The sequence below is a fragment of the Pseudopipra pipra genome, chromosome 4 (assembly GCF_036250125.1).
Source record: "Pseudopipra pipra isolate bDixPip1 chromosome 4, bDixPip1.hap1, whole genome shotgun sequence".
In the NCBI taxonomy this organism is placed as follows: Eukaryota; Metazoa; Chordata; class Aves; order Passeriformes; family Pipridae; genus Pseudopipra; species Pseudopipra pipra.
In genome coordinates this window covers 60,671,094-60,692,651 of record NC_087552.1, presented here as the reverse complement: position 1 = coordinate 60,692,651, position 21,558 = coordinate 60,671,094, and the positions used below count along the sequence as shown (strand labels likewise).

Genomic DNA, 21,558 nt, shown 5'->3' with positions numbered 1-21,558 from the left:
CAAGGCTAGCATTACTCTAAGATAAAAGTCACAGGTGAGGCACAGAGCTCAAGTTCTGAAAAAGGGTTAAAGGATGCAACAACAAATGCTTTAAGAAAAAGGTCCTTTTCATTCACTTCTTCGAAGGAAAAAGGGAGCAAGCAAATTCCTGTATAAAAACTGCAAAATATCAAATATGATGATCATCACAAACTGGATAGTTTTAACCAAAAATTTTTAGAAAAAACAATCATTCCCGCCCAGGCAATTTTATCAGTTGTGGTAAATTTAGTCAAAACTTTGTGGAAGGCTCAATAAAAGTAAAAAAATACGTCTACAGGAACAAACCCCAAATGACAACAATATCTGGAGGTTTAAACAAAACCTGTTCGGTTACCGCCAACAATATGCTGATATGGTTACTGGGGGTCACGGCAGAGGAAGAGCCCCAGGTGCTTGTTTCCCTTCAAGTAAAATCCACTCTGTTAAGACATCATAAGTTTTCCTGCCACCACGGCTTGAAGTTAACTGCAAATGCACCCACAGATAAAAGGCAAAGTGAAACTACAAAAGGTCTCACCTTCTCCTCTCCCTAGACCCTCTGCTCAGCCTGTTCAGTAAGCTAACCCAGCCAAAAAACAGCTCATGTTTTCTTTACCCGATCAGCAAATGGAACGGGCTCACACGAAAGGGCCTGGTGAACCCCAGACCACTGCAAGGTAGCATGTGGAAATCGGGAAGGAAGCATGAACTCCCCCATCCTGCTGGCAGCAGTAAGCTATTATACTGTCTCTCAAGTAAGTTCACCCTTCTTTTAAAGTTGTGTTAGCCAATCTGGTTCTCCCAACAGCTATTTAAGCCCACAGACGGGAGGCACTAGTTCTTTCAGTAGGAGTGCTGGCTGTGAAGTATTTGCCCAAAACCCTCCCACCGCACTCAAAGCTGCTGCAGGGAAGTTTGCCTTTCAGGTGACACACCAGTCTTGGTTACTAACTACCCTGACGCCAGAACAAAAATTACTTTTTGTCTACGAGCAAAACTGCATATATTTAAAATAAAAGAACGCACCTAGGGTACCTCTAAACCACTCGCCAATTAAACGCTGTGCATAAAATCGCAAGCATAGACCGTGAGCGGGCAGCACGCACAGTGTCCTGCCTGGCAGGACTGACTGACAAACACCGCCGGGTCTGCCTGCTCTGAGAGCGCCAGGACGGCGGGGCGGCTCAGCCGGTGCCCGGCGCTGGAGGGCGGGACACCCGGCCCTCGGAGCAGCCGGGCAGGGCAGCAAGGGGAGCCCCGGCCCGGCGCGGCACCGCGGCGAAGCGGCACCCGCAGCCCCGGGAGTGGCCGGACAGCGCCCGGTACGAGTTGCCAAAGGGGCCGGGGCGCTGACAGCTGCGCACTCCCCGAGCCTGCACTCCCGCCCTCCCTCCCGCCCCGGGGCAGCGCGGCGAGGGCTGCTGCCGTGCGCTACCTTGTCGCAGTAGAGCCCCACGAGCTGCTTCATGCGCCAGTGCGGGGCGGAGAACACGTCCACCTCCTCGGGGAAGGGAGCCATGTTCTCCCCATGGAGCCGCGCCGCGGGCGGCGGCGCGAGCGGCGGCGCGAGCATCCACACCGCGCCTGCGCCCGCCCCGCGTGACCGCGGCCGCCGGTGCCGCGCGTGCGCCGCTGGCCCCGCCCCTGCCCCCCCTCCCCGCGGCAGTGGCGGTCGCTGGGCCCGCCTTGGGCCGGGGTGGGGCTGCCGTGCCTGGGGGTTTCTGGCGCTGCGCTGGGTTCTGTTTTGGAGGCACACCTTCGGGGCCGTTCAAGTGCGCTAACGTACTGCCCGACTTGAAATCCTGCGCCTTGGCAGCGCTGAGTTAGTGGCTTGTGGATGTAAGGAAACAATTTATAGAATCACAGAGTCGATTAGGTTGGAGAAGAGCCCTGAGATCATCGAGTCCAACCTGTGACCGAACACCACCGTGTCAACTGGACCGGGGCACCAAGTGCCACATCCAGTCTTTCCTTAAACACCTCCAGGGACAGTGACTTCACCACCTCCCCAGGGAGCCCATTCCAATGCCCAATCACTGTTTCTGTGAATAAATTCCTCCTAATGTCCAACCTAAACCTCCCGTGGCACAGCTTAAGATTGTCCTCTCATCCTATCACTACTTACCTGCGAGAAAAGGTCAACCCCCCCGGCTGCAACCTCCTTTCGAAGAGCAATAAGGTCCCCCCTGAGCCTCCTCTTCTCCAGACTAAACACCCCCAGCTCCTTCAGCTGCTCTTCATAGGACTTGTGCTTCAGACCCTGTACCAGCTTCACTGCCCTTCTCTGGACACACTCCAGCACCTCAATGTCCTTTCCTGAATTGAGGGCCCAGAACTGGACAGTACTTGAGGTGCGGCCTCATCGAGAACGGTCCTAGAAAAGCTATTTGTGCATATAGCAGTCTAAAATTTATGGTACTGTTTTGCTGATATTGAGACAGCATTTCTGAAGGAAGACTTTATTTGTACTTTGCAGCAAGAGGGACAACTCCCAGTTGCCCAACCAGGAAACCATGAGAAGCTAGGAGCTGAAAGAAATCTGCTATGCTATAAAACACAGTCATTACAGAAACTGAACTAAATATGTGTGTTTACAGGAAGTAAAGGCAATGCTTCACTGAAATACACTGAGGAGATGACAACATCAGGAATAAACTGGGTGTGGCAGATGAACTGGTGTTTGTGAGGGAAAATGTGTGATGGGTCCTAAACTAGGCTGCAGTGGGGAATCTGTGCCCAACTTTTTGCAGTATTTGTGCCAAATAAGCAGAGTTAAATGTGTTTGTTTAACATCCAAGGCAAATGGACCAGGAACACCTGCTTGTGATACTCATCTGCCCATGCAACATTTCAAAATAAGCAGGAACACTTGGCAGAATTGAGATCACACATGGATTTGACAAAAGGTGGAACTGTCAGCCAACATGGCAACATGTACTAAAATTGTCCACCAGTGTTGCAATGTGTAGTAAATGTCCCAAAAGTACATTGTCAAACATAAAATAGATGGAGCAGGCCTTTCTGACTAAAAACTATTACTATAAAATATCTATGTTGCAGATATTAAATCTGTTAGAGCTAGCTACTTTATAGATGTAAGCAGTTAATTGTAAACACATTGAAATATTCTGAGCAAAGGCACATGAGTTTATAGTCTAGTATTGCTCAACATACTAGTGCTTGATAAAATGCTGATAAAAGTAGTAAATAGTGACTGGAGAAGGAGAGATCATGTTATGAGGGTTATCTCGCTTACATGTGCACCATAATCTTTTTATCTCTTTATCTAAGGAAATGAGGCTTAAGCGATTGCAGTCTTGGGTGTTTCCTTTTCCATGCATGCTTTCCACCTCGATGGACTTTTGAACATGCTGGCCTACTTAATCATGTCTGCAAACATGTACAAACCTTGGAAGGTTGAATTCATACAGCCTTGGGGGGGGGGAAGCAATTACACATGTCAGCAGTTGCCCAAGAAAAGGAAGGCGAAGCACAGGTATTATGCAGCTGGCTAGCCAGTGCATGGTTGTGTTTAGTGCTTGGTTAGTAAGCACACCTCTGGGTTTGGGCTTGAGCATGTCTTTCATAGAGAGTGTGTCACAGCACATAAGGGAGCAAGTGAGACTGGTGTTACTGCTGGAGGTAGAATCATGCACTGAAGACACAAACCCTTAAGAAACAATGTTTGAAGTTCAACGCTTACAGAGGAGCTTGGGAATATGAGCAGTTTCAATGTCATGTTTCCAGGCTTAAAGCATGTAGTCATACAGAGTTGAGGTTATTCTGTCATCAATTCATGCCTGAGTTGTAATAGAGGATTAATGTTCCCACCTGTTACACCTTCCTTCTGCTGGAAGTTACCACTCCTATCTAATAGAAAGAATGAGAATATGTAGGTTCCTCATCTTCCCGGGCTTCAGAATATAAACATATGCTGAATTTCATGGTTGTTTGGGTTAATATTCAGATTGTGAACTTGAATATCTCTAGAGCAGATATGCTGCAAATTTGGCTGACTGATTCATTGGCAATAACTTCTTCTAGGAGAGAGGGGCAGAGAGCAAGGGACAGTGATCTGCACACAAAGCATGAATTGCCAGACCTGCCTTAGAAATCTGAGTCCATAGGCAAATTACTTGAAGGTTGAATTTTTTTTATTTTTTTAAGGAAAAAAAATAGTATGGTTGTATTTGCATACCACAGAATATTTACTCGGAAGATTAGATTAATTAATGTCATTTCTTGATCTAATGAAGTACTTAGGCAAAAGAACCTGGAGGAGAATAACAGTATGCAGAAGTTGAAGAGGTCTGTTTAGTGCACAGGATATGTGTCTTAATCCTTTTGCTTCTTGTTCTGATTGAGTCATGACTGCAAGGCAGTTTTGTTCATGAGGACATGATACAAGTATCATCACACCAAAATGTTGCTGTCAGTATCCAGGGGAGAGATGGAAAAAAAAGCTGACTAATCTTACCCTTATGTGTGATACAAGATCACAAGGACTTGGGTATTTATGCTATCATTGCTATACTGGCATATTTTAGATATTTATTTTTTTTTTGTTCTTGATACCTATTTCAGCTTTTTTTTCAGCCATTAGAGAAATATGTGCAAAAAGTATAGTCCTTTTAAAATTAAAAGAAACTGTTTAAAACATGTTGCTTGCAAGCACTTGTGATGGTTTAGGGAGGTGTAGCACAGCAATGACTATTAAGTGAACCAAAGGCATCCTAAGTACTGAAGTGGTAAGAGTTTTTTTCCTCACTTTACTGAAATATATTGCAATTCTCCTTAGTTATCACCAGATGGCCTTGAAAGTCTCTTTTTTTTCTAAAGTAGGGAGCAGTGTAGACACAAGGAAGTGATGTATCTGTGTGCTGCAATCGTTCCAGGAAACAGTTGAGTTACAGTTCCCAGCAAGGTTTTGTTTTCCTCCAAACTTTTGTGTACAGAGCTAGAGCTGGAGCTAGTATTGACAATCTTAAATGTTAAGCCTGCCAGTTTCCTTTTAGATTGTATCATTTAACTCTCCTCTTTTTTTTTATTTCCCCCCTTTTTTTTTTAAGAACTTGGATTGCCAAGAATCATGATGATGAGCCTTTTTTTGCCTCTTTTACTTGTGTCTGTTCTGTTTATGAACAGCTTCTCAGAAGTGCAGGGAAGGAAATGGAAAGGTGAAGGTACAACTCAAAACCTGGAAAGTATTGCCATAGGAAGATGCTATGATTATATTAGAATTGTGAATCCTGCTGTTGGGTAAGTTTTGATTGTTTCTGGATTAGTTTTTTATGTTCTGTACGAAATAGTTATTAATCAGAAGCCTGATGTTATGCTTCTAGCCATGAAAGTGATCCTATTGCAGCCAACGTGCTTGTAGCTGTCTGGAAACAAAAAATGAATTTTTACAGATGTCATATTTTAAGTAAAGTAGTGTAATTAAGGCAAGATTTTTAATTCTGCAATTTTTCATTTCACATTTCTCCCCCTCTTACTATTCTGTAAGGAGAACACCACACAGAGATGGCAGAGATAATGTGTCTGAAGTATCAAATCTGACAGTGCTCCTGGGAAGATCAGCTTTGCCTTGCATGCCTTGTGTGTCAGGTCATGTAAGAAGGGAAACACCTCACTTTACAGCTATCTGTGGTACTGAAGGAAACTGTTTAGCTCATCCACCTGAAAAATTAAGTAGTAATCAACTGCTCAAGTAGGATTATCCATGAAATTTCAATAGCTGTGTCAATTATACAGAACTGGAGGTAAATCAAACACTTTGAGCACTTTTTCTGTCTTCCCTTGTAAGGGCTTCCATAAAAAGGAAAAAAAATTAGGAAGAATGGTCTCCTGGAGTTCAGCCCTTTATTCTGCCGCTAAAATTTTGTCCTAGTAGTTTGAAGAGGTATTTGCAGAGGCGTCCTGGCTGGGTTACACACTGAACTGCTACTGTCTGAAACAGGGCTAGATTATATTGCAAATATCACCTCCTTCCCCCAACATCCCTTTTTCAGTTTCTGTTGCAAAAGAGGAAGATACAGGACTGAAAACAGGTTGGTGGCTTTTAACAAAGGCAAAACTAGACGTTTCTGCCCAATAACATTATTAGCTTATCAGAAGCAATTTTTTTCAAGTTCCTCATGAAAGAAGAAATCACCTTAATGTAAATAACATAGTACTAGAATTTCAGCAGAACAGTTCAAGCTCAGCAAATTTATAAACATGTCACAGTGGAAGGCAGAAATAAACTTTAACTATATATTTCTACATATCTACAATGTAATATATATATAATATATATTATATAAAATATGTAAATTTAGTTAACAATTGTGTAGGTAGTCTGATCTTGCAGTAGGCTCTACATAGGTAGAATTCCTATTGGACTTAACATATGTCACTTCATTTATATCTGAAACAGAATATGACTAATAATATAAAATATGCTAAAATGAACAACATAAAGGATAGAAGTATTAACTTTATCGTTAACTGATTTGGACTTTTAAATACAATATTCTTGAAAGTGTTTCTATATGTCTCATGTTTATGATAGTATTGTGATCTAATTAATTCCTGTGGCATTTTCAGAATATAATTTTAAAATTGAGCAGTCTGAACACATTCATCAAAGTCTTTTTGTTCAGGATAGCATGAAGCCAGGCAGGCCATTGGGACCACTTTCCTGAATTAAGACCAAAAATGACATTATAAAAAGAAGAGCTACACAATTAATTTCATATAATGGAGGGGGGGTGGTCTCTTTCCGTGAGGTCTATAAGCAAATAATGTAAAACAAACAAAATGAAAATTTCATATTGCACAGGTGCAAAGCAGATACTCTAATTATTTATAGCCCTTTCTGTTCATTGTCTGTTTCTTAGTTGCCCCCAGGCTGGCTTTTACAGAGGCACGACCACCTGGATATGTTTTGCTTCTGAATTTATGTGCAAATACAATAATTCTCTAAAAATACTTTGCTAAGATAAAGGAAGCTAGCAAGGCATGTCTTTACACTGCAACATAGTTAAAATCTTCGTTAGTGAAGCCTAGCCATGAGTTAAAATGTAAAGATGTTTATAAAAACATAAGAAAAACTTCCTCTTATGTTATAACATGCAAAATGGCAGGTAAAGGATGCATTTTACAAAATGCTGTGGTCATGTAGCAGTGAGGAATTTGAACAAAGATCATATTTCAAATTTTCTAATAGGAGCATGCTGTATAACACAAATGTTCCTGTAGTGCTTTTTCTCCATACTTGTTTATTTGTAATATATTGTGGAAGTTTTGAAAACAAGTTCTTTAACTGACTAGTATGAAATAAGTCTAATAGGACTCATTAATGTCTATTGAGATTAGAAGGAATTGTCCTGAACTGTATTCCTTCCCAACCCTGTAGTTTCAAAAAGTATTTTTGCCAGCTAAGAAATTTTGAATATCAGAGCAGAATAATCCTTTTGATTTACAAGCTGTTCAAACCTGGATGAGAAGTCATGAAGAAAAAAAATGCAGTATGTGAATTAACCAGGAATTTACTGCAAGATTCAGCTGTCAAGAAAGATATTAAAAGTTCCATTGGTCATAACTTACAAGTACTGGCATGAGTGTGTGCTTACAGCAGAAAGCTCTTTAGCAAAATAAGACAGAAATATACACAGTTGTCAGAAGCTGAAGTATAACAGCTTGAAATCAGAAATAGGGCACAAATCCTTTTATCAAATAAATCTATTTAAACCTTGAAACTACTGATCAAGGATCATATTGCATCACTGAATATTTTTGGATCAAAATCCATATCTCCTTATGATATATAGGGAATTATTATATAGTTATTGGAAGCATGTCCAGAGATTACTGTAAGAGAATCTGTGGTACGTTTCCTTCATGGGAGCTGCATAGCTCATCACAAGGGGTCCTTTAAAGTGTCTCCTTAAGGAATCTGTGCCAGCCAAAACCCTGCTGTCTATGGATGACATTAAATGAGCAAAACTCTCTAATGGCAAAGTTTCATTTACTTGTCTGGACTACTGTTGTTTAAGCTAGAGCTTTGCAATTACAGCTGTTCATGTTAGGAGTGCTGTATGCATTTAAAATAATTATTCTGTTGTGCAGCGAGTTCCTGGCATAAACCTTGTTACAGTGGTACATGGGAAAGGTACTGTGGAAAAGTGGTGAGAGCAGGAATTCCCTTTTTAATTACTACAGGCAGGTTCAGATCTGTGACAGATGAGATCCTGAAAATCCAGAGAGATAGGACACTTTCATCCCTAGATAGCCTGTCCTGTTCTTCCATGGGAGGTTATTGTCCCCAAGGCAGAGCTGGCAGAAGGGAACTGCTGGAGTGTGCAGCAGTTTATTTCAGGCCTCCTTTCACAAGCACTTTAAATGCTGAATGCTAACAATATTCTTGTAGCTACTGCATAGTGACAGTGTGTTCCACGCAGTTCCACGCTGGTCACTGTACTCATTCCAGCAAGGTAAAGCTGCATAGTCCCAGGGCACACAAGGCATCTCTTTGTCAAAACCATTATTCTGCCATTGAAACTTTCAGTAACTCCTCCTGCACTTGAATCTGACATTTTGAGAGTAATAGGGCATTCCAGTAGTTTTACATATTTAGCTATGGTTTAGTTGAAATGGCTTTTTATATCTGAAAAATTTCAAAGAAAGCTGTTTTCTTTACTATTTCTACAGTGCTGGATAGCAAGCTTGCTGTATATACTCTACCTATGAAGATTTTTGTTGAATTACGATGTGTTTCTAATTCCACACTGTAAATGATAATATTTTCCTTGCTGCTTCCTCCTAATCTGCTGCAGTTATGAGTCAGAAAAAGACAAGATCTATACACTCTTCCTGACCTACAATTTTTTTACCACCCTGACTTCAGTTTTCTACCTTAACCTTACGGATATTTTAATGTGGGAATTTGAAAAAGTTGGGAACAAATTACTTTCTTGCCTCGCTTTGAGAAAACAATTCTGCTGTTTGTTTGTTTCAATGATTACAGTGAGAAGAATTGTTCAGAGATATGGGAAGCATTTAAAAGTGCGTTTATTAACAAGGATCCTTGCAGCATTCTACCTGAGGACTATGAATTATTTATCAACCTGTCATTGCACACAATTCCAGCTAACAAGGTAATGATTATTTATGTTAACTGTCCTTAGATATCCAACAGATTTTCTATTACACAGTTCAAAATTGACTTGTGAGTCATTCTTTCTGGCCTGTCTGTAGTTTAAAAACTAGTCTCAGACCTCATAGCATTTTTCAGTGTGTTTGGCTCCATTTATTTTATGCAGTAGCTTCTCAGCAACCTCTCTCTTTTTATACTACAAAGATCCTCCATTTTCCCTGCTGGGCTGGGAGCTCTGACATAGTCCCTGAACTTCTACTTTTCCTCAAGTTAGGTACTCTGCCTGCAAAGGGTGTGCCTGCTGTCATCTTTTGCTTCTACTCCTCACAGCCAAATCTCGCGGCAATGACATGTTAAACATTGACACATTAAAAAAAAATAAACAGAAATGAGATAAGATGTTGTTACATGCCAGAAAACAGTAAGGGTTTGATGTGCTGGCAATTGCAGAGAACTGTGATTGTGCAAGAGACAGGTTGTGCTTTAAAGCAGTTTTTCCTCAGCGCAATTATTCCTCATCTCTAAATGTTATGAGCTAAACCAACAAATACTCCTGTCAACATAGCTTAATGCTTGAAGAGTTTCACAAACATGGAAATAACAGGAAGATGTATGATTTTTTCACACCATAAGTCAACATAGCAATGTGAGAGAATTCTGGCAACATATATCTGGATTATAAATATTTGTCTTCCCTTTTTCCTCCTTTTCCTAAACCTGCCTGCTGAGGCAGGCAAAGCTAGGCCTAACTACATTCAAAATAGGTCTATATCCCTTCCCATCAAGGTATGAGTGTCCCTCAAGTCTCTAGAGATCAGAATTTACACCTCTATAAAATAAAAACTTTGTTCCTCTAAAGACAAGCTAACATTTCTGGTTATTAGTTGATTTTGAAAGAAACACCAAAACATGTTTGAAACTGTTTTCGACACCCAATAATCTCATTGTGTCCTCGCCCGAGTGTCAGTACATATCTTCTTTTTTATTTTCCCTATTTTTATATAGTCTCTCTTCTGGGAAAATAATCAGCTACTAGTCAATAGCTTTGCTGACAGAGGACGTCGCTACATGTCTGTGGGTGATACCCTGTTTGGCTTCTTTGGAGATTTCCTAAACTGGTGTGGACAGGCAAACAGCTCTGGTAAGATAATGAGTGCTATATTAAACATTTGTCTGCAAAACCACAATGGAGACTGAGTGCTGTGTTCTGCAAAAGCTAATTTTGCTCTTATCTGGTGAAAAATTAGGGATAGCTTCACTCTGGTATCATTTGAATATTTAACATTGCAGTTAAGGAGCTCACAGTGAAATCTAAACAGTGCTGCAGTGGAGATAAACCTCCTTCTCAATTCCCTGAAGATGGAGCTCTCTGCATCACAGGAATAGAGTTAGATCCATTTCAAACAAATTACTGAATCCACAGAATGTCACTATTTGTGTAAACTGCAAAGGATGGAAAATTATTGAAAAAATACAACAGTAAACTTCCAGTGTCATGTCAAAAACTATGTTGTATGTTCAGTGAGTAATGAGCACATAAATTTACTTCCTTTCTAAACTCCCTTTTTACAGTCATTATCATCTCTCTAATAGCACAAATCACATGCCTTCCTACAGGACTGGACTATGAATCCTGCCCTACTATGATGGAATGTGAAACCAATGCAGTGGATTCTTTCTGGAGGATGGCCTCAATCACTGTAAATAGTGCATTAGTGCTGACTTCATGCATTAGCCAGCGTGTCCTGGGTGGTTCAGGAAAACACTGCCAGCTCAAAACAGCTTTAAACCTGTAACTCTGCTAGATTATTTCTTCTGATACAAATACACTGTTTTAGACTGAATACAGTGTTTTAGCAAGAGGAACCTAATTTTCACCTTAGCTAGATAATGTGTTAAAATTCTGTGTTAGTGTTGTTAATATAAATCATATACTAAGCACAATAAGCACAATAGCTGTCTACTAATTGCAGGTTCAAAGTGATATTTGACAGCTTTGCTGGAAATGCTTTATTCACAGATCAAACCCAACACAGATTGCTAAAATGCTTTCTTCCTGTGCTGAAGAAACTATTTATAGGTGTGAGAAAATAGCTTAATTCATTGAATAATCCACTGGCTGTTTAGTTCCTGTCGTTTCTCCTGAAATGACCTGCTAGGGTGCTAGTGTAGTAGTATTTTTGCAGTTCTGATATTCTTCTTGGTAAAATTCTTTCTTTAGTCATTCTTGCTCTTGCTTGCAATAAAATAGTTTTGTGTGCAGTTTTGGTCACCCCAATATAAGAAAGATATTAAGCTATCAGAGAGAGTCCAAAGGAGGGCAACAAATATGGTGAAGAGCCTACAGAGAAAGCCATATGAGGAGCAGCTGAGGTCACTTGGTCTGTTCAGCCTGGAGAAGAGGAGACTGAGGAGAGACCTCATTGCAGTTACAACTTCCTTGTGAGGGGAAGAAGAGGGGCAGGCACTGATCTCTGTGGTGACCAGTGACAGGACCCAAGGGAATGGCCTGAAGTTGTGTCAGGGCAGATTTAGGCTGGATATTAGAATAAGGTTCTTCACCCAGTGGGTGGTTGGGCACTGGAACAGGCTCCCCAGGGAAGTGGCCACAGCCCCAAGCCTGACAGAGTTCAAGAAGCATTTGGATGATACTCTCAGGCACATGGTGTGACTCTTGGGGATGGTCCTGTGCAGGGCCAAGAGTTGGACTCAGTGATCCTTATGGGTCCCTTCCAACTCAGCATGTTCTGTGATTCTGTAAAAAATCTGTAAGATGAGTTCTGGAAAACATTGTTATGTATTGCAGTATGCGAAGCACAGTTCAGGGGAGATACATGTCTTGTTGAATGGTTCTGCAGTTGGAGGAGCTTATCCACAGCCAAGGTAAGAAAACTGATTTATGTGTAGAAAGTCTAATAAAAAAAAAAAAGGTCAGCCAGTTGTTTGGGTCTTCGGCTGCAAAAAGCATGGGAAATGTAGCTGAAAGAGCCTCATGCATCAAAGTCTGCTCAGTTGTGAGGACAACTCTTAATTGTCCCTAATTGAAGGAATTAATATGAAATTGATGGAAATAATGCTTTTGACTCCTGCATTTTACAAACTGCTGTGGCAAGCAGGATGAATGCTCTTTGAAAGCTGCCTTTAAGTCAGTCAACATACTGTGGTAAAATGTTTATGTCTTCCAAAAGGTGAGCATTACAGAATTTCTTTTCAGCAACATGTTCAAGGAGAGGGTATTGTTACAAGGACTGTAATTTCTATCAGGCCTAGAGCAAACTTGGTAAATGCTATAGGGAAGGTTTTTTGTCCTGCTATTTCTTGACCTTTGAGGACATTGAGAATATGAATCATATTTTTCTAATCTGTGTTGAGCCTGATTGTAATTAGAAGATATAAAGTCAAGCAAGCCCATATGCTACAGCAGGATCAGAGCCTTCATTAGTGTAAAGTACAAAAGACTAATTAATTTTCATGTTCTTTCATGGTTCTAAATTTTTTTTTTCTTGAATCAGTTTTTTTGCAGATTATGAAGTACCTAATCTCCAGAAAGACAAAATCTCACAAGTTGTTATTTGGGTTGTGGATGATATTGAAGGACCAGATCTGTAAGTGAAATTTTCAAAAAAAAAATTAATTTCTCCCTTTTGGACCTGTCTTTTAAAATTTCACCTTATCTTTCTGTTTGATTATATTTGCATAGCACTTGGACTAAAGTATTTTAGATGCTTTCATGAACACAAAAGGCACAGGCTGCCATTCCTAAAGAGTACAGAAATACCAGAATTAGACAAAATATAAATAAATTTTAATATTAGATCTGTAGTTAACTCTTGGTTAGATCTGTATGTGTGGATCTCTGGATCTCAGACCTTCAGTGAAGATATAACTTGTACAGTTTTACTAAGAGTCAATCTGAATTTCAGATTAAGTGCTGACAAGAGATATTTCTTTCACCTTGCCATATGCATTCTTTTCATTTTCACCTAAGTATTTGAAAAATTTGTAGAAGCAGATAAATGCCAACAGGGGGCTCTTTTTCTCTCAATAATTAGTCCAGTAATAAAATGTAGACTTTAAAAATGTCTAATTTTGCTGGTAATTTAATTAAAACAAATGAATAAATAATAAACAAATAAAACAGATCACTCAGAACAGAATTGTCTGTTGGTAAATAGCCAAAAACCAAGTGACAATTTTCAATTGAAACCTAATGGAAAATAGATTCTGAAGTTAAAAAAATTAAATCATTAGGCTGGAAATTAGGCCTTGTTTGGCACTGATTAAAGGAAGAATTAAATAGTCTATTCATTATAGCTTTTGTGGGAGTCACTGCAAATGTACATAGATGAATTGGGGGTACAGAACAGAGGAAGTCAGTTTTGCAGGGTCCCTGCAATTTAACATGGGGACACTTCATTGGTCTTAAAACTGCCCTGGCTGAAGAGGGCCAGAGAAATGGACTCAGATGTCACCATATCCACCACGTGTCTGAATCCCAGGTGTCCTCTGCATTCTCGGGAGCATGAGGCTTCTGTTCTTGCTATTCAATGGTTTTTGGTTGCATCCATTCATTTTGTGTCATTTCCCTTTCACATCTCGTCTCTGCTCTTTGCTATCTCCTTTTGCTTCTTTTTCATTCAATTTTGGCATGGCCAACCCAGAGAACGTATTTTACCACAGTGCTGTGGAGTCTACAAAGCACAGTTCAGCCTTCCTCTCTAAATCAAAGAATGAAACCCTTTGGGAGGAAAAAAATCATACAGCTCATCTTTCCAAAAGTTGCCCATACTACAAAGAAAAGACAAGCACTGAAGATTAATTTATCTTTCAGTTAATGGGTGCATGGAATTTTGTGGATTTTTATTAATTGCTTTCTACAATTATTTTATTGGTCCCCATATGTTTTCTGCAGTCTGCATACCAGTAGATAAGTAACACTGGCCTTAATACTTTATGTTGGTGCAAATTTAGAGGTCTCAGCAGGTTCTGTACTATGCTAAACTTTCTTATGCTGATTGAACCACAAATTAAAAAATCAGTGCTAGAAACAGAAGCTGTATTTAGGATAATTTCTGGGTTTTTTTCATTCTCTGTGCTTTTCTATTGTTCAATATTCAAGAGAGAGAGCAAGCTTCTAACAAAAAGAGTATTTCTGTTTTGTTATAACCAACAGTTATAATTCTGTTTTATTATAACCAACTATAAAGACAGGTAAAATCAAATTTAGCACTACCTAAATAGTTGCCAAAGAATATTGCAAATGAAACATTTAATATTTTACAAAGTTATTTAGCTCTTTTTCTGTCTAGTCAAGTGTTAAAGGTGGGATTATTGGTTAATAGAATCTGAAAATGCTACACTGGCTGGAACTAAACTTGTAGGCTGCAAACTAAGTATAAAATGTGAGACAACTGTAATGTAAGTAGATGAAACATTACAATTAGCAATGTACTTTATTCTGGAGGTGCTATGGAATATAGAAGAGGCAAAGTAATGGGGATTTACTTTACTAATTCCATCAAGTTCTGTAAAGGAAATTATATAACAAAAGACTTGCAATAATATTGAAATCCTCTCTCACAGAGATTCCTGTGGAATCCACAGTGTAAAGACATTAGAAACCAGGCTGAAAACCCTTGGTTATAATGTCACATGCACTGACAATTACAAGTAAGTGAAACTCCTTTATTAATATAGTGTATTTGCAGAAGTACCTTATCTGTTTGATTCTTACTTTTCAATACTTTAATGCCATTAATGTTGTGTCTTCAGGAGAGACTGATATGTTGGAGGGGTGATGTCACATTTTTTAGACTTTTTTGCCTGTGAATTGAGCAAAACACTACATTATATTGTATAATTAGATGCAACATTGTACTCAATGTCAGACACAGAATATGGCCTCATATTCCACTTCACTGTAAAATCTTTATTTGGATTGAAAATCTAAGCACCAGTTAAAACCACTATTGCATGTCTGCAGGATTATTAGATATTCATAGTAGGATTCACAGCTCTAGTTATTCCCAGTAGATTTTAAGAAAATTTAATTGAAGGGAAGCTTTAGACATGACAATACTGTTTGTTTCATTTTTTCATTGGTTTTCCTCAGTTTTCTGCCTAAAAAACACTAAATAAATTGATATCTTCACAGGTCTGTAGTGTTCCTACTCTGCTTGGATTATCCTGATAATTCTAAGTGTGCCCTTCCATCGTAAGTAAAAGAAGTTCAATCCATCCTCAGTGTCCTTACAATCGAATAAACAATGCAGAAGTCAACAGTTCAACAGATCCAACCTCTACCATTTATTATATATCATCCATATGAAATATACAGTATTCTTCAATTTATTACTTACTGTGCCTTGAGTAAGCTGTCTCTCTTTGCAAATTGTACTCAATTGTCTGTGAGCACCTGCTGTTCAAAATAGGGATTAATGAGTTCTCATCAATAACACTGTATATGATTCATGGTATGAATGAAGTTTGTACATATCACTGTTCTGGTGCAAAATCTACTACAAATTTGTAATTGATTTATTAATATTGTTCCTTGAATAATGAAATTGTAGGTCAAATGATGGCACATTTCTCCAGCTGGTGGAACTAAAGGTCTAAATTTTGAGGAAGTTTCTTTTTCATCTTCCATTTTGTATGAAACTCAATTTCTGTATTTCAATGTGTTTAGCTTGGGCCCAATGCATTTACCTTGGACTTTACCCAGTAGGGTATCTGCAGAGGTGCAGTTAACATCCAAGACACAACTTTTTTAATTAGCAATCATCATTCCAAAACTAGCTTTTAATATTTTCCCATCTGATACTTATTTTAATTTATTATATAAAGAGTACTCACTTTCTCTGTATTATTATACAGAGAAAGTGAGTACTCTGTTGTTGCTGGTCACTGTAAACTTTTACTCATCTTGTCATGCAACAACGTTTATTCTCACATCCAAATTATATCCTAGCACCAACCTATAAATATTATGAAAACAGACTCCTTCTAGGCAGTAGATCATAGGACGGGCTTCCAGTCCCATTAAGGTTTTTGTTTGTTACAAAATGCCACTTGCACAGTGGATTAAAATAGGGTTTCCCTGTTCTGCCACTGAATGGTAGGGTTTTTGTTCACGTGTCAAAGGAAAGTATATTTATCCCATGAAAATCATAGCTGTAAATGTAGTGACAATATTAACAAACTGGAGGAAAAAGCACTTTACAGGACTTAAAAAAAATATAATATTGTGACATCTTAACAGAAGATTTTTCTCCTCTCCCAGGTTTTAAACCATTTCCCTCAAAGTTTTGTGGTGTATGTTCCTCAGCTGAGAAAACCTGGATGAGAAGGCTTATGGAAACCATTAATGTCTTTTTCTTTTCAACTAAGGGATGAGCATACCAGTTCTGCAGTATCACTACATAGTGCTTGCAGTATGTAAGCAGCCACCCCTTCTCTTCCATCCATGCCGGTACTTAAAGTAACATAATAACTGGCATTTTCTAAGCATCAGTCCCATGCTCTCGTGGGTTAATTATTAACCAACTCAGATGTGATCATCCTCATTAGGAAAACTTTCCTTGCTTGTTTCCTTCCTGAGCATGCTATTCCCTCCTGTATGCATGGCACTGTTATAGGTTTGATTTACTTCATATCTGCACTATCCCAAATCAAGACAGAGCTTCCCAATCAGAATGCTAAACTATCATTGCCTCTCCCTGAAATTTAAGTAACTAAAGTGCTTCGAGCCAATGAATACTTAACACTGTTCCCCAAATCACTTACTTCTCTGCAATAAATAACATCTCCATTGAAATTAACTGCCCTTTCACAAAGTCTTAAGCAAATGCATACAAATTATTTGATGATTATCTTCTTAGGTATGTTTTTTCTGTGTAGGGATGTGATGGCTCATTAACTGACATGGGAGCAGTCTGGACAGTAGGGGTATCACTATGAAGAGCATGTATCTGTTAGGAAAAGGTTTCCTTTGCAGAGTATGTGCGCTCAGTGTACACTCAGTGTACTCAGAGAAACAGGCATGCAGGCTCTGCTGCATCCCCTTTCATGAGACGTATTTGCTGTTACAAGGCTGATAGCTGCCTTCTTACCCTGCAGAGAATAGTGTCCCGAGCCCAAAACTACCAGAGCTGGGCAAGTAATTTTTTATGTCACCACAGCTCCTGTTACACTGGCATAGCAAAGGAGAGGGATGGGTCAGGGTAGCAGAGGGATGGCCTGGAACGTGCTTTAATGTACTTTGGGCTTCTTGGGTATTGGTAGTGCCCCTTAATTCCTCTCCAGACTTGAATTATGTTTTTGCTGAGTCAAATTTGGACTTTGGCTGGTTTAGTTGAGATCCTGACTTTTGAAGAAAACTTGTAAGTAAAAACTAACCACTAGATGGCATAGATGGCTTACAAACATAAGCAGGAAGGAAGCCAGATGCAACCTATTAGTAGTGGTGTTTATTACTTGCATTGTTGCAATGTCAGAGAGACTTAGAAATGGATCTGGATACTGCTTTATCAAATGCTGTGAAAATACAGTCCTACAGGACCACTGCTGCCTAGAAGAGCTCCATAAAATCACAAGCATAAGGCCAGAGACAGTAAATGAAGGGGGAGAGGCAAGAAGGCTCAGGTGTAAAGGTAGAAAGGAGCGTTCCCAGGATATTCCAAAGCTACTTAGTTTATAAAATCATCACAGCCAGAGAGAATCTGTTGGCTAGCTCGTATGAAGAAACTTCTAGTTTAGCACTTGGACCACGAACTTCATCCTTGGCAACAAACCCCTGATATTTAAAAGAATCCTAACTCAGCTCTGTGCTGTGAACATCCTGTTTGTTTTCTCTTCTTCAGATCTGCACCAGCAGGACAAAGAGGACCTATATCTTCAGACAGAGGAGGCAGCTGGAACAAGCTCATGTTTGTTTCTTTTGTAGGCTTTTTGTTCAGATTTGCTTTAGTGTACTAAGTTAATCAAATGAATCCGTATCCTCTGTTTGCCTTAGCTGGCTATAAATTTGCCTTCAGCTAATTTCTAACTGCAGTTTCATCCTGCATCTGGGACTGGCAAACCTGCATATTAAAACCTTGCATACTAGATACCAACTTCTTTTAGTATCAAAAATTAACCTGCTGATGCTAGAAAGCCTCACCCTTCATTTCCTTCTCTTGATTAGAAGAAATGCATTGCTATTTCCTCTTATCATTGTTCTCCAGAATTAAACTCTGTTCACATATTTCAGAAGGAAAATTAAAGTATGCCTGTTGTACATCATCCACACAGATAACTTGTTTATAAAAACATCCTAGCATTTGGCCTTGTGAACTTAAGTGGCTGACTATCATGTTTTGGGAAAGGGAAATACGAATTCAGATAGGAGAGATCTTAGATTTCTCACTTGATACAAGATACAATAGGTAAGACAGCAGAAAATTAAACTCATTTTCATAAGTGGTCCAGCACTTGGGCCAAATTTACCTGAAACTGTTGTATAGCAAGATTCTGGCTTGCATACTTGCATACAGTATTTTACCACATGATATTGATTGCTTTGTCATCCACACAGCTGTTCCTGGCCACTGGGTAGCAAATAGTCAGAAATACCAGGTCTAGAGAGTTCCACAGTTTTTCCACTATGATGTGATTTATGGTATATCATATTCAGACAAGAACATGCCAAGTCAGACATTGGCCTGCTTGCAGTGAACTCAGTCAGCATGCTTCAGAATATACTGAGGAGAGAGCAGATGCCATTCTGAAGGTTTCTTGAGTTACTTTTGTGAATTATCTTAGTGTTCCAGCTAGAAACTCTTCTAAATCACCAGCTAAACATCCAGCTACCAAGGTGCCACATAAATCTTCAGAAAAAAAATAGTCGTTCTACTAGAGAATAATTTTATGTAGAATTTTGTTGCACATTCTGTGCTAGCTTCTGTATTATTTATTTGTGTTTATATTAGCTGGTTGCCAGGAAACTGGGATAGGATATTCCTGTTGTCTGAGTGAATCTGATTTAGGGCTTCATAGTAGATTTACATCCTTTCACTCCTTGTTACATCCTATTCTCCCTGATACAACTATATCATGTTGTATGTAAAATATGTTGTTGTTGCTTATTTGTCTTGCTTCCATTCCTGTAATAATCCTTATTTTGGTTTTAATGCAAATCCCTTTATATTGCACACATAGTTGGGTTTGCCTGTGTCACAGCTGTTTAGTCTTCAGCTTGAAGGATTTTTGTGTCTGTTTCAAACCCAAAAAGTACTGAAAATGCAGAAGTACTGAAATCAGAAGTTACAGACCTTTGAAAATCTGAGCTGCAGTATGCCTCAGAATTGTTCCCTATCTATGCTGTAACATTAGTCTTTTCATTGGTTCTTTCAACAACGTCCTCACTTTTATTGCTTGTTTGTTGCTGTCCTTAACAGCAGCTGCCAGAATAATAAGAGAGGTATCTGTCTCTAACACAATCACATCTCAGATAACTAAACCCAAGCAATTTTGATCAATCTTCTATTTGCCTGCAGCAGGTCACATCATGACACATTTTGAGCCACAGGCTGTAGAGATAGTGCATATGAGGCTCACAGTTAGGAGTCCAAGCCATCATCAGGACTAGTGTTGGCCTACCTATTGACCTGGGCATAACAGTGTGTGGGAGAGTCAGAGAACAGCTTAAAGCACAAGCCATGTGCCTCTTAGGCAACTTCCATCCATATGCCAAGCATCCCAGCTGGCCAGCTTTTGCTTTTCAGCTTATGAGAGCTTTTCACCTCTACTACAATCCAATCGAGCAGCACAGTCAGTTCTGGCCATTACATATGATACCAAATACTCTGTAGGAAGTGCTAAGTGATTCTGTTTTGAAAAAAAAAATAATTAAAATACAAAGTAGGATAGCTACAATTCAAACAATTGAGGTTATTTACTGCATAACCTTGTATCAAGAACAACACACTCAGTACTTCTTGCAGTGTTTTCTCATTTCTAATGTTCTTGCCTCTTTTCCTATTACTTCGACTCAGTAGCAAAGACAGCAATTTTTTTTCTCCAATACCTGTTCAATAACGTGTCTCAAAGTTGCAGGAAAAAATTGGGAAGATCTGTAAAGATTTTTAGCTAACCAACTAATATAGATGGGAGGGGGGAAAAAAGCAAAGTTCTAGATGCATAAGTTTCCTGAGATCTTAGAGGCAGCACATTTCAAGCTGAATGTGAATTGTTTGTTCTGCACTTAATATAATGTTTTTAATCTGCGTGAAAGAACAGTGTGACTGGCATCTCGGAAGCAGAGAGGCAGAAGTGTCAGCAAAGCAAGAAACAATAAGGTCATTTGTTACTCCCAGAGAGAGGGAGAGACAGGAACAAATCTTTTTTATTTCTACATCTACAAAGGATGTGAATAGTACTGTTTATACATATATGTTACACTTACGTGGTGACAATCAGCTAGGTGTGCCTGTGCTCTGTCTTGAACACCCAGTAAATGTTCTGGTTAGCAACGTCTCATGTAACAACTGTGCCAAATTTGGAGAAATCATACTGTCCAAAAGGCACCTGCCCTTCTCTGTAAACTCATGCAAGCTTGGTAATGTTCACCCGGGTACTTCAAATACAGATTCAAAATGTTTCAGTCATTCATACTTGTACTAGAAGTACTACAAAAACAGCTGTCTCCAGACCTGAATTCGAGGGAAAAAATATTTCAGATGAAAACAATATGTGTATCACTTCATTTTGAATCTGATTGGATGCCACAATCCTGTGTAGATCTGTTAATATCCAACTATTTATGGCAAATTAAAACATCATGTACAGGAGCATTACAAGGTGCTCTGCATTTCCACAGACAGACCTGTGGAAGCTACTGAGACTACAGTAGTATTTCCTGCTCTGCCCATTTTGTGGACCATTCAAGAACTCAGTTATGTCACATCCTTAATTCCAATATAATATAATATAATATAATATAATATAATATAATATAATATAATATAATATAATATAATATAATATAATATAATATAATATAATATAATATAATATAATATATAATCACTCCTACTAACTTACTTTTTTTTCCTGCTACACGTGTTTCAGTCATTGTATCTGACAAAAGCTGAACTCAGAGTAATTCCTTTCTCCAGCATGTATGTGTATGCCTACGTATACATCTGCTCATACCTGCTCTGTCTATTTTTAAATGCAAACTCTTGAGTGCTCTGGAGTAAGAAGTTATGAGAATAAAGCAAGGACAACTTGATCACCTCTCTGCCCTTTTTATACTGCTGGTGTTTATTTTTGTCATATCGACCTTGATGTGATATCCAGCTGACATGAGTTCGTTTTCAATCAGCAATCTTAAATGTAGTGGAATGTGACCTGAAACC

General features: G+C 39.1%; 2 protein-coding genes across 7 annotated transcripts in view; one reads left to right on the top strand and one right to left on the bottom strand.

Moving 5' to 3' along the window:
- The window catches only part of FBXL5 (F-box and leucine rich repeat protein 5), a 66,916-nt gene that overhangs the window by 33,897 nt on the left and 11,461 nt on the right, over nt 1–21,558 (bottom strand). The window contains exon 1 of one of the 4 annotated variants that reach the window (XM_064653204.1): nt 3,725–3,775. The exons of 1 other annotated variant lie outside the window; for it this stretch is intronic. In XM_064653204.1, coding sequence (XP_064509274.1) covers nt 3,725–3,760 — 36 coding nt within the window. In that variant the 5' untranslated portion in view covers nt 3,761–3,775. Of the gene's footprint in view, nt 1–1,456; nt 1,621–3,724; nt 3,776–21,558 lie in introns of those variants that run through there. 2 more of the 4 variants (XM_064653201.1, XM_064653202.1) reach the window with 2 other exon arrangements.
- Nucleotides 4,929–21,431, top strand: LOC135413451 (ADP-ribosyl cyclase/cyclic ADP-ribose hydrolase 2-like). 3 transcript variants are annotated; one of them, XR_010430239.1, is made up of 10 exons: nt 4,929–5,280; nt 9,032–9,161; nt 10,166–10,301; nt 10,778–10,860; nt 11,967–12,043; nt 12,673–12,765; nt 14,744–14,830; nt 15,315–15,374; nt 16,443–16,597; nt 18,022–18,150. XR_010430239.1 is itself a non-coding variant. In XM_064653206.1 (9 exons), the coding sequence occupies exons 1-9, from the start codon at nt 5,111–5,113 to the stop codon at nt 18,134–18,136; spliced, it is 951 nt and encodes a 316-aa protein (XP_064509276.1). In that variant the 5' UTR covers nt 4,929–5,110; the 3' UTR covers nt 18,137–21,431. The 3 variants fall into 3 exon arrangements, 1 of the variants encoding a protein (XP_064509276.1); XR_010430240.1 differs by having other exon boundaries at nt 16,443–16,593; nt 18,022–18,133; XM_064653206.1 differs by lacking the exon at nt 16,443–16,597 and having other exon boundaries at nt 18,022–21,431.

What these genes read in the sequence shown, in the direction of transcription:
- LOC135413451 (XM_064653206.1), top strand. Translation starts at nt 5,111, where the DNA reads ATGATGATGAGCCTTTTTTTGCCTCTTTTACTTGTGTCTGTTCTGTTT. An exon ending in ACACAATTCCAGCTAACAAG is followed by an intron (nt 9,162 to 10,165) that starts GTAATGATTATT and finishes ATTTTTATATAG; the next exon opens with TCTCTCTTCTGGGAAAATAA. An exon ending in TCTAAGTGTGCCCTTCCATC is followed by an intron (nt 15,375 to 18,021) that starts GTAAGTAAAAGA and finishes TCTCTTCTTCAG; the next exon opens with ATCTGCACCAGCAGGACAAA.